At 34.5% G+C, this 16,493-nt stretch overlaps 4 protein-coding genes across 5 annotated transcripts; 3 read left to right on the forward strand and 1 right to left on the reverse strand.

The window, feature by feature from the left end:
* Positions 1 to 422: 422 nt before the first annotated feature.
* Positions 423 to 5,479, forward strand: oprk1 (opioid receptor, kappa 1). The gene is made up of 3 exons (XM_058763808.1): positions 423 to 670; positions 1,409 to 1,761; positions 2,748 to 5,479. Exons 1-3 carry the CDS (start codon positions 426 to 428, stop codon positions 3,281 to 3,283), a joined length of 1,134 nt encoding a protein of 377 aa, XP_058619791.1. The 5' UTR covers positions 423 to 425; the 3' UTR covers positions 3,284 to 5,479.
* Positions 5,480 to 7,010: 1,531 nt separating this feature from the next.
* chmp5a (charged multivesicular body protein 5a) lies at positions 7,011 to 10,274 on the forward strand. Its single transcript, XM_058759651.1, has 8 exons — positions 7,011 to 7,174; positions 7,288 to 7,392; positions 7,882 to 7,928; positions 8,107 to 8,200; positions 8,425 to 8,496; positions 8,605 to 8,713; positions 8,788 to 8,903; positions 9,016 to 10,274. Exons 1-8 carry the CDS (start codon positions 7,109 to 7,111, stop codon positions 9,064 to 9,066), a joined length of 660 nt encoding a protein of 219 aa, XP_058615634.1. The 5' UTR covers positions 7,011 to 7,108; the 3' UTR covers positions 9,067 to 10,274.
* A 105-nt stretch (positions 10,275 to 10,379) lies between these two features.
* On the forward strand, positions 10,380 to 13,463 carry bag1 (BCL2 associated athanogene 1). 2 transcript variants are annotated; one of them, XM_058759664.1, is made up of 7 exons: positions 10,380 to 10,523; positions 10,857 to 10,982; positions 11,202 to 11,284; positions 11,361 to 11,474; positions 11,583 to 11,690; positions 11,875 to 11,937; positions 12,766 to 13,463. In XM_058759664.1, exons 1-7 carry the CDS (start codon positions 10,487 to 10,489, stop codon positions 12,853 to 12,855), a joined length of 621 nt encoding a protein of 206 aa, XP_058615647.1. In that variant the 5' UTR covers positions 10,380 to 10,486; the 3' UTR covers positions 12,856 to 13,463. The 2 variants fall into 2 exon arrangements, with proteins under 2 accessions (XP_058615647.1, XP_058615655.1); XM_058759672.1 differs by lacking the exon at positions 11,583 to 11,690.
* Positions 13,464 to 13,725: 262 nt separating this feature from the next.
* myl12.2 (myosin, light chain 12, genome duplicate 2) lies at positions 13,726 to 16,335 on the reverse strand. The gene is made up of 4 exons (XM_058759683.1): positions 16,179 to 16,335; positions 15,388 to 15,595; positions 14,326 to 14,487; positions 13,726 to 14,179 (listed from the first exon to the last, which is right to left on the reverse strand). The coding sequence occupies exons 2-4, from the start codon at positions 15,569 to 15,571 to the stop codon at positions 14,007 to 14,009; spliced, it is 519 nt and encodes a 172-aa protein (XP_058615666.1). The 5' UTR covers positions 15,572 to 15,595; positions 16,179 to 16,335; the 3' UTR covers positions 13,726 to 14,006.
* Positions 16,336 to 16,493: the final 158 nt, after the last annotated feature.

Consider the following 16,493-nt stretch of genomic DNA (forward strand, 5'->3'; position numbering starts at 1 on the left):
GTAAGGTGGCAGTCAGTCATCAGTTGAATAGGAGCGGGCCAAAGAAATCAACGCATTGCGCACAGACATCATTGTTGTTTTAAAACCTTGGGATTTTCAATTTAAATTAGCGGTTTGCGGTTTATAATAAGGTAAGACTTTTATATTTGATGTTTTACCAACTGTTTTAGACATTTTTGGGGGGTAAAGTGCAAAACATATTCAGTTTTAAGCATATATGCACTGTATATATATTTTTTAATAAATGCACACTAAATTATTATGTTGTAAAAAGCTGTCGGCATTAATATCCGTCGTTTATTTATTCATGTATTTATTTCTGATTATTATTTTACCGTTTTAATAAGCTGCATGTATTCTAAAGCGACTGAACTTTTTCAGTGACTCAATTAGACATTTGCTCTCATTTTGCAAATGAACAGACGATGGACAGCAACGTGGTGCAGATTTTTAAGGAGGACAAATGCCCCTCATCACACCCCGAGAAGTGTTTACCCAACTTCACATGGCAATCTGTTGTCTCGGACATTTATAACTATTCACTGAATGAAAGCTGGACGAACGAGCAGGAAACTATGTCTCCTATTATTCCGATCATCACTGCCGTGTATTCCGTGGTGTTTGTTGTAGGACTAGTGGGAAACTGCCTGGTGATGTATGTCATTATCAGGTAAGAAACTGCATTGTCCTAAGATGCATTGATTATCATACGAGTGTCTTTAAATATCATTTTGAGAATATTTATCTAATTTTTAATAGAGTTTATTTATAAACAGTCATGTGAGACGTTTCTGATGGGATAGTTTGGACGAAATACCTGTTTTATGGAAAACATTTAGTCAAGGGTTCAAGTCCAATTCGGCAGTTTGGCTCCCCCCGGTGGACTGAAATATGAATGCACAATGCAGTCAAAATTACCTTGACATACAGTAAATATATTTGCTTTGAGCAAGGACTGTGTCTGCTCACATTCTGTGTATAGACGAATAAAAATCATACTAAAACAGGGCAGTCATGTATATGGCATTTAGATGGCATTACTGTGCTGTGTAAAGATGCAATATGGGGTTTTTGAGACATTTGAGATAAAGAACTGCACAGTTTGTGCTTGTTGAATAATGTATCACAGCACAAGCTGTCATACTGTAAATATAATCACAAAAATAGATGGGTTTAAGCTGTGAATGATATATATATATATATATATATATATATATATATATATATATATATATATATAATGTCTTTACACAACCAGTGAAAGAGAAATGTTTGGTAACGTTTTGGAAATTGCTGTCAGTTTATTTAGTATACAGTCTGAAAGCAGTCTCATACATGAATTTATCACACTGATGGGTTGTGTTTGATTTATTTTGACGCTCTCTGTCTCAATGGATTTTCCAAACAGATACACTAAAATGAAAACCGCCACAAACATCTACATCTTCAACCTGGCTGTTGCAGATGCCTTGGTAACCACCACCATGCCCTTTCAAAGCACAGATTATCTGCTGAACTCCTGGCCGTTTGGAGAGGTGGTGTGTAAGGTGTTCATCTCCATCGACTACTATAACATGTTTACTAGTATCTTCACCTTGACCATGATGAGTGTGGACCGCTATGTGGCCGTCTGCCACCCCATCAAGGCCCTGGACTTCCGGACACCCATGAAAGCTAAGATCATAAACATCCTCATCTGGGTGCTGTCCTCGGCTGCTGGAATCCCTGCAATGGTTCTTGGGAGCACTCAAACAAACAATGGTAGGTATGAATGATATATACACTACCATTCAAAAGTGCGGGGTCGGTAGGATTTTTAAAAATATTTTTCTCTTATGCTCAGCAAAGCTGCATGTATTTGATCAGAAATACAGTAAAAATACAGTTACTGTAATGTCAAATATTATTGAAATTTAAAATAATTGTTTTCTGTTTTTAATGTGTTTTAACATGTCATTTATTCCTGTGTTGGCACATCTAAATCTTCAAGCCGTCATTACTACTTGTGTCTTCAGTTTCACACAATCCTTCAGAAATCATTATGATATGCTTATTTGGTGTGTAAAAACATTTATTATTATTATCAATGTTGACAACAGTTGTGCTGCTTAATATTTTTGTGGAACCATAATACTTTTTTTAGGATTCATTGGTGAACAGAACAGCATTTATTTGAAATAAAATGAATGTTTTGTAACATTTGATTATTTTAATGCATCCTTGCTGAATAAGATTATGAATGTCTTAAAATAAAATACCCCCTTTTAACCCATATTGGTAGTTGGCGTTTAATACCTTTTTTTTTTTCTTTTGGTAATATTAGGTATTTAGGGTTAGTTAGTCACCCATCATCTAATGTTCACTTTAAGTTAATCTTTAAAAATACCAATAATTTATGTATACAATTTTAAAACATTCTAGTGTATTATTGATTGATTGATTGATTGATTGAATTTAATTATTTAATTATTTATTAGGACAATTGTATTTTTATATCTATCTATCTATCTATCTATCTATCTATCTATCTATCCATAAATCAATGTATTATAATCAGCAGTGACATCTAATTATAATTTAGGAAGAAATCCAAAATATCTTAGAGTAAATGATGGAACTGTGAGTTCTCTACTCCATCCTAATGTGTTTATTGTTCCTTTCCACAGTGGCTTCATTACAGCACAGATGATTAAGCTGTCCTCACTTTTGATTAATAATTAACCGCTGTTGTTATATTTCTTCTGCAGGCACTACAGAATGTGCTCTGCAGTTTCCAGACCCGTATATCTACTGGGACACATTGATGAAGATCTGCGTCTTCATCTTTGGCTTTGTGGCTCCTCTCCTCATCATCACGGTGTGCTACACGCTCATGGTCCTGCGTCTCAAGAGCGTACGTCTGCTGTCGGGCTCCCGGGAGAAAGACCGCAACCTGAGACGCATCACCCGTCTAGTGCTGGTTGTGGTGGCTGTGTTTGTGGTGTGCTGGACGCCCATACACATCTTCATCCTAGTCAAAGCTCTTGCGCCCGGAGTGCCGGAGACCACTGCGGTCATGGCGGCCTACTTCTTCTGTGTGGCGCTGGGATACACCAACAGCAGCCTGAACCCCATCCTGTATGCGTTCCTTGATGAGAACTTCAAACGTTGCTTCAGGGACTTCTGCTGTCCAGGTCGGACCCTGAGGGACGGGCATGGCGTCAGTCGGGTCAGAAGCACTCTTCGTGAGCACACGTGCCCAGCAGAGGCCAAAGGGGACGGGGGGCAAGGTCGACCTGTATGACTAGCCGTGGAGCTGTCTTCCTTTCATGGTCGAGAGGACTCAAATGATCTGGGACTGACACAGATCACCACCGCCATCTGAGGAAGAGATTGTGCCCTTTACGTTTAGAAAAATGGGCTAACTATTGCTAGAGCAAAAGGGGATCTTTTAGCAAAATCATTGTTTTGTTTTGTATGTCCATATTCAGATTTTTATAGTACACTACAAAAATAAATTACTATAAAACTTTAAACTTTTATGTTTAAAGTAAAAACCCATATATGATATTTTACTAACTGATATCATGTTAAAACACCAACCTACTGAAATTTTAAAATATGTTTTATGCTTTTATAATATGTTGACAACCACCAAAAACACAAGTGTTCATGAGAAAGCCACACGTTGAATCAAAGCTCATCACAACCTTTCCACAAGGGGTTAATATTAATATACAGAAGATATACATTAATATTCATGACTATAAAATAATGCAGTAAAGTCCTAGTGTACATAACTGATAAGAAAAAACTAAGAAGAAACAGTTATTTCAATCAAAAGCCTTCAAATGCGAAGTGTCACGCAGGGTATTCTGGGAATGGCAATTTACGTTTTTTCACTACAAATGATAGGATCACTTGTTCTTTTTCACTTCCAAAAACTGTAAATTTATTAATGTCCCATTATCACAGTTTTTCCTGGTATATAGTAAGGGAATTACCATTAACAAATCACTGGGTTTTTACTGTCTTTTTACAGTCTTTTTCCATTCAAATATGATCTTTTTTTTTTTTTTTTTAACTACAGTGCATCACCTCATTCAAATCTTTGTTTATTGCTTTTTTGAATGTCCATTGACCAAAGATGATGTATGATTCAAATCTGGTCCCTCACAATCAAACGTCATGCTTAAAGATCCTTTTGCGTAATACGTCCTTTGGGATATATAATATATTAGGCACCATATTTTAATTCTAACTTACAGTTTCGCTTGAGTAGACATGATGAAAAATAGTGTAGCCAAAAACAGCAAACAAAAACACTGTATGTATGCATCTGTTTGTACTGTAAATACTGTACATAAACTTGTATTTTGCATTGTAAAACAATCCTGCTATATATATATATATATATATATATATATATATATAAATCCATGTATATTAATCAGCAGTGTCACATAATTATCACTCAGGAAACTAGTATATACCTGTAATGGTGGAAAAGTGAAAAAAAAAAAAAAATGTAATCTACAGCAGTTTGAGCAAAGTGAGTGTAGTGCTTTCAGAACTGCTTACTGTCTAAGTGCTTTATATTCTCTGTATTTGATTTAGATCGAAGGATTACGTCTGAAAAGGATTATGAATGATTATGTATGAAGGATTATGTATCTAAGTTGCCTTAGAGGGAGTCTAAGGATTTTTATGTTGTTTTTGGGAATAGGGCTTTAAAACAACCAACTAAAGGACTGAATCTACTTAGTCAGGTTGTTCGTGCTTAATACAGTGTATTATCATTTCTCTAGACCAACAAAAAAGATGTACATCTCTATTGCATGTTTGACAATGAAAATGTGGGAATCTCTGAGTAACGATGAAAAGAAAATACAAAATAATTTCTGTGGTAACGTAGAAAACAGTTCAAACGTGCATCGTTTTTGATATTATTGATGTAACAGTTGATTTTTGTAAGTATTTGTAATGTTGCCTTTAGGTTGTGAAGGCAATATATATATATTGTCTTGACGTTCGTAAAAATGTAATCTTTTACTGTAGTTTTGTTCCTTGGGTGTGTGTGACTAAGATTCACTCATCAAATATATATTATGAAATCATTAGTGCTCTATTGCCACAACAGTATTAGGAATGGCAAAATTCTTTTGAAAAATGTAATGCCCTTTGTGCCTTTGGTTTTTTGTAAATCAATATATATATGACATTATTGCAAATATTTGGTCATCTTAGATGCTTTATGGTGTTATAGGACTATGAAGTGCAGGCAGAGTGAGAGAAGCTTCTGTAAGTTCCACTGTATTTTCAGTAATGTGCTTATACACTATTATATCACGGCGCTTTTTGAATGTGTTAGCAAGTTTTCTTTCTCAGCTTGTGTTTCAATATGTGGAATTTAAAAATAAAAATAAAATCATTTGAAATAAAATGAAATGAGCTTTGCTATGCCATCAGTTGTACCTTGCTTGTATAATATTACCTGTATTTGAAAATTATATCGTCAATAAATTGAACTGTAAGAATCAGTGTTGAGATAAGTCATGTTCTGTTCAAAGATGTCAATTATGGGGTTTTCATCCATCACGACTGAATGTGTCCGAAAAATCATTCAAGACAACAAAGCCAGATGAAAGAAGCGTAACCATGTAACAAAGGCAGTATCGCCATGGCAACCTATTGTGCATCTTATAGCCTATTTCAAATAGCAAGAGACAAATTCTTTTTTCCACACCTTTGATGCTTGTCAGTATAATGAGAACATCTCAGATATGGCATAGAGGAAGACATGAGGGCTTGAAATCAATGGACACTACATCTATAGCCTTAATTTAGAAAAAAAAAAAAAGAGAAAGATTTTCTCTCGGTAAACTGGTGATATTTGTAACATAAAATATCCATTGAAGATTATACAAAATTTTACTTCATCAAAGATTTCACTCCGATTTCATTGATTTCTTTCTTTCACGGAACCAACAAAAGAGATCTTTAGTAGTCCAAATGCTCATTTGCAAATACAGTATAAGTGGAACCATTCTGCTAAATTCCTCACTTTAGAACGATATGAAGAAGAATAAACGATGACAGAATTTACATTTTTTGAACAGTCCCTACAAAGGTGCATTAAATATTTTTCATACACCAGGCTTTTCAACTTAAAATGATGGTAGGCTTCAAGGAACAGAAAATCGCAGGCTTTTTTTTTTAAAGAGTTTATGTGCACATTAACACTTTTCAGAGACGGTTCTATCAGTACTCTAGTTCTTGGTGAGTCTGATGAAGTGTTAACGTTGCCATGGTAGACATTAATGGATAAACATAGCGCTTCAAGGTCACTCTATATGAGACTGTGAAACATCTGTTTAGAACAGCCCTAGAGAAGGAGCATGTACAATTCATTTACATGGAATCTGTGAGGTGTGTAATTACAAACATATTTTGACAGAAAATGACTTGTCTGTATTTACACACTCCATCATTTTTTGAACTGAAATACTTGTCTACCATCTTTCCTGACTGGAATCGGGTAAATTTATATTATCATATCATTGTGGTTATAGCAACATGAAAGTGAAGCCTACTGAATGTTGCTAGAATAATATATATATATATATATATATATATATATATATATATATATAATTATTACAACAACAAAAATATCAATCATGAATATATCAAATCAGTCATGAACTATATAAAAGCCTGGTAATAGTAGCCAGTGGCAATAATTAACATACATTTAGATACATTCATACCAACAAATGAATGTAAATAACGTTAATCCATTTATTTATTTAATACGTAAATCCATTTAATACGTAGGTAATCCATTTATTTATTTGATTATTAGTCTCCCTATATTAGTTGGTTTAAACTTTAAAGCGATGTGACGAAACAATTTCAAGGGGAAAATGAGACGAAAGAGACACATACAGCTATTGCCTACACAAGAAGCACCGAATTTCTAAAGCTTTACCTGTGGGAACCAATAGAAAAACAGCGGATAGCCGTGACTTTTATTATGGTGTGTATTCTCCAACCGACCGGAACAAGCTCTCTCTGAACAGCATTTAAATCCTTTAACAAAGCAAATAAGTGTCAGTCCCGTTTAAAAATGAACCGAATTTTCGGACGGAGCAAACAAACGCCTACTCCTAACCTTTCTGACTGCATAGGCAATGTAAGTAGTGCATTGTTGTGACTGTCTCCCAGAACATGAGTGCAGCATCCTGATTGGTGTTTGCATGTCAGACATGGATGTACTGTGGATGCTGTGTGCTGTTCCCGTTATAGGTGGATACGAGGATCGAATCAGTCGATAAGAAAATAGCGAGAATCGACGCAGAGCTAATGAAGTATAAGGACCAGATGAAAAAGATGAGGGAAGGACCATCAAAAGTGAGGATCAGAGACTCGAGTTGATATCATGTCAACATGCAATAATGCAATCTCTCATTCTAACTATATAGGCAGCTGTACAGTGAGATCCAAAAGTCTGTTTTGCACTTTCAATACATTTGTTTTCATTACAAATAATATGATCAACTTGTGAATCAATTTTCATTTTTAATTGAAAAATTAACATCTTAATTTTGTATGTCCTCCCTCTGATAGCTGCATTCAAATCAGTGTAAATTTAGTGTCCTTGAGAATGTTGTCACTGACATTTCACATTATGTATATTACAGCTTTATTAACTCCACGTTTATGTCAAACCTGATGATCCAAAGAGCACCTTGTGTATCATCTGTCCTTTAGTTCACAAATTTACTTTATTTACATGTTTGGTATTTTGAATCCCAGATTTTCAAAGTGGTCTCAAATTTTTGGATTCCACTATAAATCATACACAGTTCTCTAAGCGTGAGATGAACAATCTTTTTACAGAATGCAGTGAAACAGAAGGCGATGAGAGTGCTGAAACAAAAGAGAATGTGAGTTTTTCCCTGCACTAATATTCGTTTGCAATGTGTGAAATGTTTATTTCAATATCTAAGATTGTTTTCATTTCAAATCGGAAAAGGATAAAACTGATAAAAATATAATAACAATAACATTTATAATAACAATGTTAAATTCTGTTTTTGCTTTTCTTTTCACTGTATTATGCAGGTATGAAGGACAAAGAGATCAGCTTTCCCAACAGTCATTTAATATGGAACAAGCCAACTATACAATCCAGTCTTTAAGGGACACAAAAACAACAGTAAAGTCTTGTTATTTAACTTTACTGCTGTCCATGTTATTCCCAGCAATATTAATTCATAAAAATATTTATTTTATTTATTTATTCATTATATATATATAATTACTTTGTAAAATGTCATTCTGTTTTGCTGGTGTCCATATTTTCAGTAATAAAATATATTATAATTATTGGATTTTTAATTTTTCTACAGATGATTCTACAGATATTTTATTCTTTTGTAGGTGGAGGCTATGAAGATTGGAGCAAAAGAAATGAAGAAAGCATATAAACAAGTGAAAATGGATCAGATTGAAGTATATACACCAATCATTTTGATATTGGCTGTTTTTAAGCAATATTTTTGATTGATGATCAGTGGTAAATAAGGTACACTTTTCATTACCAATCTTTGTGACTGATAGGACCTGCAGGATCAACTGGAAGACATGATGGAAGAGGCAAACGAGGTGCAGGAAGCTCTCAGTCGCAGCTATGGCACACCAGAGATCGATGAGGATGAACTAGAAGCAGGTAGTTTGTGTGTGTGTGTGTGTGTGTGTGTGTGTGTATGGAGCTTAGAGCTTCACTTTTTTTCTCTGTTGCAGAGCTGGATGCTCTGGGAGATGAGTTACTGCTGGATGATGACAGCTCTTACTTGGATGAAGCCTCGTCTGCACCCTCCATTCCTGAAGGAATGCCCAGCGACACTAAAACCAATAAGGTGCAGATTACATTTTTAAAATTGTCAATGACAAAATATTCCTATTCATTATCATTCGTCATTATTTGTCTTTGTGATTTACTCAGTGCATATTTGTATTTGTATTTCTCAGGATGGCGTTCTGGTGGATGAGTTTGGCCTACCACAGATCCCTGCCACATAAGAATCTGTTCTCTGATCAATGTTTTGTTTACAGCTGGTGGGGGAAGTTTTTCTTGTGCTGATGATATTGAACATGTTGTGTTGTATTCATTGCCCAGTCTAGCACATGGCATTGTAACTTCAGTTTAATGTTTAACATGATCTCACAAAGCTTGATTTTCCAGGTTTATTTAGAATTTGGTCATGTAAACAGGTTCGCCTGATTTCCATAACCCAGTAAATTCTGACGAGATTACAGTTTTTAGATATCCAAGTAAAACTCATGGCATATCCCTTTATTATTTATTATTAGAATTTTAGATCACCTACTTTCCATTATATCTGAACATACCTTTATATTGCATTATAATGCATGTCCAAACAAAAATAATTCTGGATGATATGAGATACAAACAGTTGGGGAAAGTCGAGTTATTGAAGAAACTCATTTTTAGAGCATGGGGATTTTCTTTTATAAAAATTACACACATTACAACATCTAATTACATGTTAAATTGTTAATTATATTAATTGCATATAAACACATATAAACTCATATTCTTAATATTATTTTACATTTAACAATTAATATTAATGTCTATGCTCTTGTGTGTCTCGCTTCACTCTGGACTCTGAATCTTGTTGAAATGTCGACAGAATTATTGTTGAGACTGATCAAGTCCATAGTTCTGGGTAGCATGAATGAAGAACCTGCGTGGAGCAGCCATCAACTAGTCCAAATATTGCTTGGATTATTAAAATGACCTGGTTTTCTTGATAAAAAACTTCATTATTGTTATACATCAAGATCTGAAATATTCTGAAATGTGAAATGCATCACGAGTCTGTAAGAGATGCAATAAATGGTGGTATTTGAAAACTGCAGAGCATTTTTGTGGAACCATTAGGCTATTCATGCAGCAATAACACATTTCAGAAGAAAGGCAGACTGAACAAGAAGCAGTATTACACAGTTGCATTATTTACAACATTAAAAAACAAAACAAAACAAAAACAGTTACATAAAACTTGGTGCCTTCAAAACGTTATATTTTCAGCGGTTTTTTTCTTGTGCATTTAGTTCGATCAAAATGTTTATGTGTGGTCTGATTTGCAAAAAGCCAACTTTTTCCTGCGTATAAATGAATAAATTGCGTAATGTATATATATTTTTTTACATTCTAAAATTACATTCTCAAAAAAAAAAAAAAAAATCACACACCCCAGTTTTCTATATATATATATTTTCTTCAATCCTTCCGAATTGTGCTTGAGTAAATACAAAAAAAAAATGGCTTGTTCAAGCCAACTTGATACAGAAGGACAGATGGATGAGGCGCGGAAAAGGGGCGTGACGTACACGTACACGCACAAACACGTCACTTCCGGTTGCATGTGTATACAGTGTAAAGTTGTGAAGCGATAGCTAATAGTGTGCCGATATGACGGAGAACACTATGACAGTGACAGTTGCTTATGGTAAAGATAACTGACTACCTTTTTATATTTACTAAGATTAAGATGTATCGAAAATAAATGCTGTCGATATTTTAATTGAGGCTTTATACGGAACGACAGTGTTGAAGCTAGCTACTGTACCATTATTTGAACATCCCTCTAAACCACAGACGTTTATTCCAATATTAGTTACATTTTGAGGCTAAGAATGTATATTTTGAGTTTCCAGGTTAATTGTAATCGAATTACGATTAGTTAATGTGTAAATGTCAATGCTGGATCTGCAGATAACGGTGCTAGTTAGCTCTCTGAATCATTTTGAGTATTAAGCCTGTCTTTTTCTTCTTGCACCAGGCACAACCAAACACAACATCACTTTAACAGCACAGGATGGACATGAACCACTGTTAAAGGATTTGTGTGAGGCGCTGACAGATGCCACAGGAGTACCAGCACCATCCCAGAAAGTCATATTTAAAGGTAACACAGTATACTCCTCATGTGCTTCATGCGTGATATTTACTCAACTGTAAAAGGCCACCTGTGTTTTGGGTATAAACTACAGTAATTATCATTAGTTTAACTCAATAGAATGATGCAGTTTTTGAAATAAAAGCATCATTGTTCTGTGCCAGTGCAACAGTAACATCCGAATATCTGGATCACTGGAATTGTAATGTTATGTTGTTCTGGCTGTAGGGAAATCACTGAAGGAGATGGAGGAGCCTCTGTCCAGCTTTGGAATAAAGCAGGGTTGTAAACTGATGATGATTGGAAAGAGGGTAAAATGTGCCATTCATTAATTCATACAGATAGAACTGTAATTGTATTGTATGACAAGCTGCTTTATTTTTACAGAACAGCCCAGAGGAGGAAGTTGAACTTAAAAAGCTCAAAGACATTGAAAAGTCAATGGAACAAACTGCCAAGAAGCTTGAGAAGGTGGATGGTGAACTCACAGGACTTAAGAATGTAAGTGAAATATGGATAAAAATCTCTTTATTTTTCTTCTTGAGCACTGTACGTGTTATAATAGGCTTGGCAATATGGTAATTTCATAATTTAATGGATTATTTACAGGGTTTTCTTGCAAAAGAGTTGCAAGCAGAGGCTCTTAACAAACTGGACCAGAGGGTGAAAGTTGCCTCTGAGCAGTTCATGAAAATCCTAGAGGAAATAGATGGAATGGTAATTGTTTTTTGTTGTTGTTATATTGTTTCTTAAAGTAGGCATGAAATGAAAATTCACCTTACCTATTTTGTAAATGCATTGTTTTATACTCGGATGTACAACACAATTAGGAAGAAAATATTTTGCTGCTTCCGATACTCCGTAAAGCTTATTTGTGCCTCTTTATGTAAATTTTTTACAGGGCTTGCCTGAGAGTTTTAGTGATTGCAGGATGAAGAAAAAAGGACTTGTGAAAACTGTTCAGGTATGATTACGACTTATTAAATGAATAGTTCACGCAAAAATTGTAATTTGCTGAAAATTTACTGACCCTCAGGCCATCTGAGATGGAGATGATTTGGAGATGATCACTTGCAATAGATCATCTGCATTGAATGAGAGTCCAAACAGCTGATAAAAAACATCACAATAATCCACACGACTCCAGTCCTTGTGAAGTGAAAAGGTGCATGTTTGTAAGAAACAAATAAATCATTAAGATGTTTTAACTTTAAACTGTCACTTCTGGCCAAAATACCAGTCCATAATTCATCCAGTGAAAAAGTCCATCCTCTGACATCAAAATCAACCAACATATTTGTTTATAACCATTTTGGACTGTTTTTCACTTGTAAGCAATGCTCGATCTGTGCATGTTTCTCTTCTGATTAAGACTAGATGAATTTTTCCTGGAGAATGTTGCAGAAAGCAACAGTTTTAAGTTGAAAACGTTCTAATAATGGAGTTTTCTCTTACAAACATGCAGCATTTTGCTTCACAAAATGCTAATTGATGGACTGGAGTTGTGTGGATGATTGTGATGTTTTTATTAGTTGTTTGGACTCTTATCCTGCCGGCACCCATTCACTGCAGAGGATTCATTGGTGAGCAAGTGATGTTAAGCTAAATTTCTCCAAATCTGTTCAGATGAAGAAACAAACCCATTTATGTTATTGGATGTAAATATAAATTTTTGGGTGAACTATTCCTTTAATATTGGGTTTTAATTAAGTATCTTAGACTTTAACATACCTATGACCATTATTTGATTTCATATCTTAAATATCGTTTTCTTTATTTTCCTCATGCTCAGGGGTTCTTAGCTCAGTGTGACAAAATTGAAGCTGGAATATCAGATCACTTGGCTAAGATTCAGACAAAAAACTTAGCCTTAGCAGATTGATCATGAAGTAAGACTCCTGACATCAGTAGTTACTGGTGCTGCAAATGAAGAACCTCACTGAGAGCTTTGGCACTGGAGGTGGTCCTGCAGTTCGTCTACACCCCACAACCTACACATGCACCTGTCATGCAGAGAAGAGCAGGCAGCATTTGAAACATTCTGAAATCGTTTTCTTATGAGTTTAGATTTTTCATGCTAATTTTTGGAAATACTTATGGCTAGGTTTAAGGAGTTTTGACCATCTGGACCACACTGTTCTCTCTTTAAACTTTGTTATCTAGCCTGACAGATGTTGGATTTATAGTCTAATTTCGATCAAAGAGAAAAACGGTGCTGGAAGAATATCCTTTTAAAGGATCTAACATAAATAAATTGTCTAATTCAATAAATCAGTTTTGTGCAGTAAAACTTTTGGATAAAAAAAAATGTTCTATTTATGAAAAGAGTGAACTTATGCGAAGCAAAAGATTTCAGAATTGATAGTCCTTGTTTTGTTTTTATCATGATTAAATCTCAGGGTGCTTCAAACCACTGGTGGTTTTCCCCATCAATTTCTGTCTCAAATGCTGTTGTGAAGTTATTGAGAGAAATTAAACATTTGAAGACAACTTTTGTGTCATCTCAGTAAATCTTTGGCAATTTGTCCTGTTCTGTAAAATCCTATATCTATTAGGTTTTAATGATATTATGAATTAAAATGCTAAAAACGTTTTTTGTTTTTTTTTAAATGTAAAAAATGTTGGGAGAAATTTTTACTGACTTTTTTTTCTCTCCATACAATGTCCCACATTCTGTAATGAAAATTGACTTAACTTGATGACTTATTTCAAATTGTTTATTACAAAGTGCAAATATCCAGCAACTCCAGGCTACATTGAATAATTCCAGAATTTATTTCTCAACATTTACATACCAGAACAGCATTCGTTCACTTTGAGCTTTACCACAAATTACATGTCTAATTATTTCATAGTTATGTACAAGTCTACTTAGACTGTTTAAGAGAAGGTCCAGTAGAGTCAAATGATTTTGCCTTGCTGATGAATGTATCCCTTTGCACTAGCCCATGAATGTAGGGAAAAGAAGACAATTAAACATGTTGTAGTGTTACAGTGTAGTTTTCATTAGTTTCAGTAGTGTTTGGCCTTGTCCTAATCATCCTTATCTTTAGCACCGTGTTTCAGGATGCGTGTGAATTCTACGTAGTTGAAGTTTCCTTTCTTGTCAATAGGGGCCTCTCTAAACAGCTCATCTACTTCTTCGTCTGTGAACCTGTCTCCCATAGTGGTCAAGAGCTCCCTCAGGTAGTCCTCCTGAATAAAACCTAGGATAAATGAGGCAACCTGATTATTAATAACCTAACAAATGTTTATCAAATACAGCATATATTCCTCTAATTTTGGTACTTCAGACTAATACAGATCACCAGTGTTACTTGCTATTTTATTTCAGTGGTTTGTTCATGCTTACCCGTCCCCTCCTCATCAAAACAAGCAAATGCGTTTTTGATAACATCCTCAGGATCTGTGCCATTAAGCTTCTCTCCAAACATTGTGAGGAACATGGTGAAGTTAATGGGACCAGGGGCTTCATTCATCATCGCCTCGAGGTATTCATCTGTGGGGTTCTTACCTAACAATGAAATAACCTGTCAGTCAAAAGCTGTTTGTTTTTGATCAAATGTAGCTTTTAAAGAGATGAAAATTCCAAACCTGAATCAGTTTCTTTATGCTGCGGAGCACAAAAGATGATATTTTGAAGAATGTTGGTAACTAAACATTTTAGTGCTGTCGAACAATCACATTCAAAAAGTTTTGTTTACATAATATATGCATGTGCACTGTGTATATTTATTATATATATATATATATATATATATATATATATATATATATATATTCACAAATACACACACATGCATGTATATATTTAAGAAAAATGTTATTAAATACATTTATAAATTATACAAATATACATATGCATGCAAATATTTTCAAAATATATACACATGCATGTGTGTGTAATTATATATACATAAATATACACAGTACGCACACATATATTATGTAAACAAAAACTTTTATTTTGGATGCGATTAATCGTTTGACAGCACAAAAAGATTTAACAGTAGCCTTTGACTTTCATAGTATTGGAGAAAAAAAAAAAAAAAAAAATTCAAAACATATTCTTTTGTGTTCAGCAAAAGAAAGAAACTCATACAAGTGGAAAAAAAGGAATGCCATAAAACTCTCTAAATGGCTTGCAATATATTGATTTTCTAAAGATAAAGTTTGTACCTGATTGAGACTTCTCTTTAACCTTTCCAGAACTCTATAAATGCTATTTAAAATATAATATTGGCAAAATTATTTAGTATTATTTAGTATTCAGTTTATGCTAATATTTTTAATAGTATTTATGTGGAAAAAAAGATGAAGTGAAGTCCATTAGAAGGAAACTGGGTCATTAAGGGCCAAGGTCAATGATAAAAGATTTAACCTTTCTGCCTTGCCAACTCCATTTTGTCCTTACCTAATGAAGCCAACATATCATGCAGATCCTCCTTATCAATGAAGCCATCACGGTTCTGATCGATCATGTTGAAGGCTTCTTTGAATTCCTGGATCTGGGACTGGTCGAACATGGCAAACACGTTTGAGGTGGCCCGCTGGGGGCGCTTTTTGGTGGTTTTTCCCTTAGCCCTTTTGCTAGACATTTTGACAATTCTGTGATATTAAAACTGAAATAGAAGAGACATATTGCTCGTTAGGCTTGTACATTAGTAAAAAACGTTCAGCAAACATTATACGAATACATGAGCTTTTAAAAAAGAATGACGAAAAGTCATCCAGCAACCATGTCAATATAAACCACAATGACTTTTGGTTTATTTTAAACAACTTACTTTTAAGACAAACTATTGTGTATATAAGACTGTGGTTATGAGTTTGTTTTGTTAACTGCGTTAACATTAGCTGAGCAGTCCACTAACGTTAGCTAACGTTAACTGTCAACAACTGAGTACTTAAATTCTTTATAGCTGACGTTACGTGTATTTTGATAGATTATTTTAGTTCCTTCGTCCACATTCAAATATAGTGTCTTTTTAAAGAGCACTAATGGTCAATAATAAAGCTTGTTGTGCTGACAAGAAGCAGCATAACACATAATTACAAATAAGCTAGCTAGCAACGGAGCTGTTTGACTTCAGTCTGTCGTTTGAAATAAATATTCTAAAACTCTAACGTCTTATGAAACTCGTAAAAATATGTCCATCTAGATCCGAGATACTGATGCAGTAAATCTAGTAAAAATTCACATACCTATCCCAGTAAAAAAAAAAGGCAGGACACCTAAACAACGGCTGCCACGCTGGTTACTGACGACCCACAGCACCCCTCTGTAGATTAGTGCAATGGGAAAGTCCCGTCGACAGATCCTTACATCACCGACTGGAATAGCCCATGCGTTATCCTGCAGGGGTAGGTTCAAATTATCAAAATTAGGAAGAATGCCAGAATGACTGCTAAAATGAATGAATTGTTAAAGTAAGGTAACGGGTGTGTTTATTGTATTATGCGTTAACGTCAGTTTAATTATCCTTTAATTAAGTTAATTTAGATAAATTACAATTTAAA

This window comes from Onychostoma macrolepis, chromosome 02 (assembly GCF_012432095.1).
Source record: "Onychostoma macrolepis isolate SWU-2019 chromosome 02, ASM1243209v1, whole genome shotgun sequence".
Taxonomy (NCBI): Eukaryota; Metazoa; Chordata; class Actinopteri; order Cypriniformes; family Cyprinidae; genus Onychostoma; species Onychostoma macrolepis.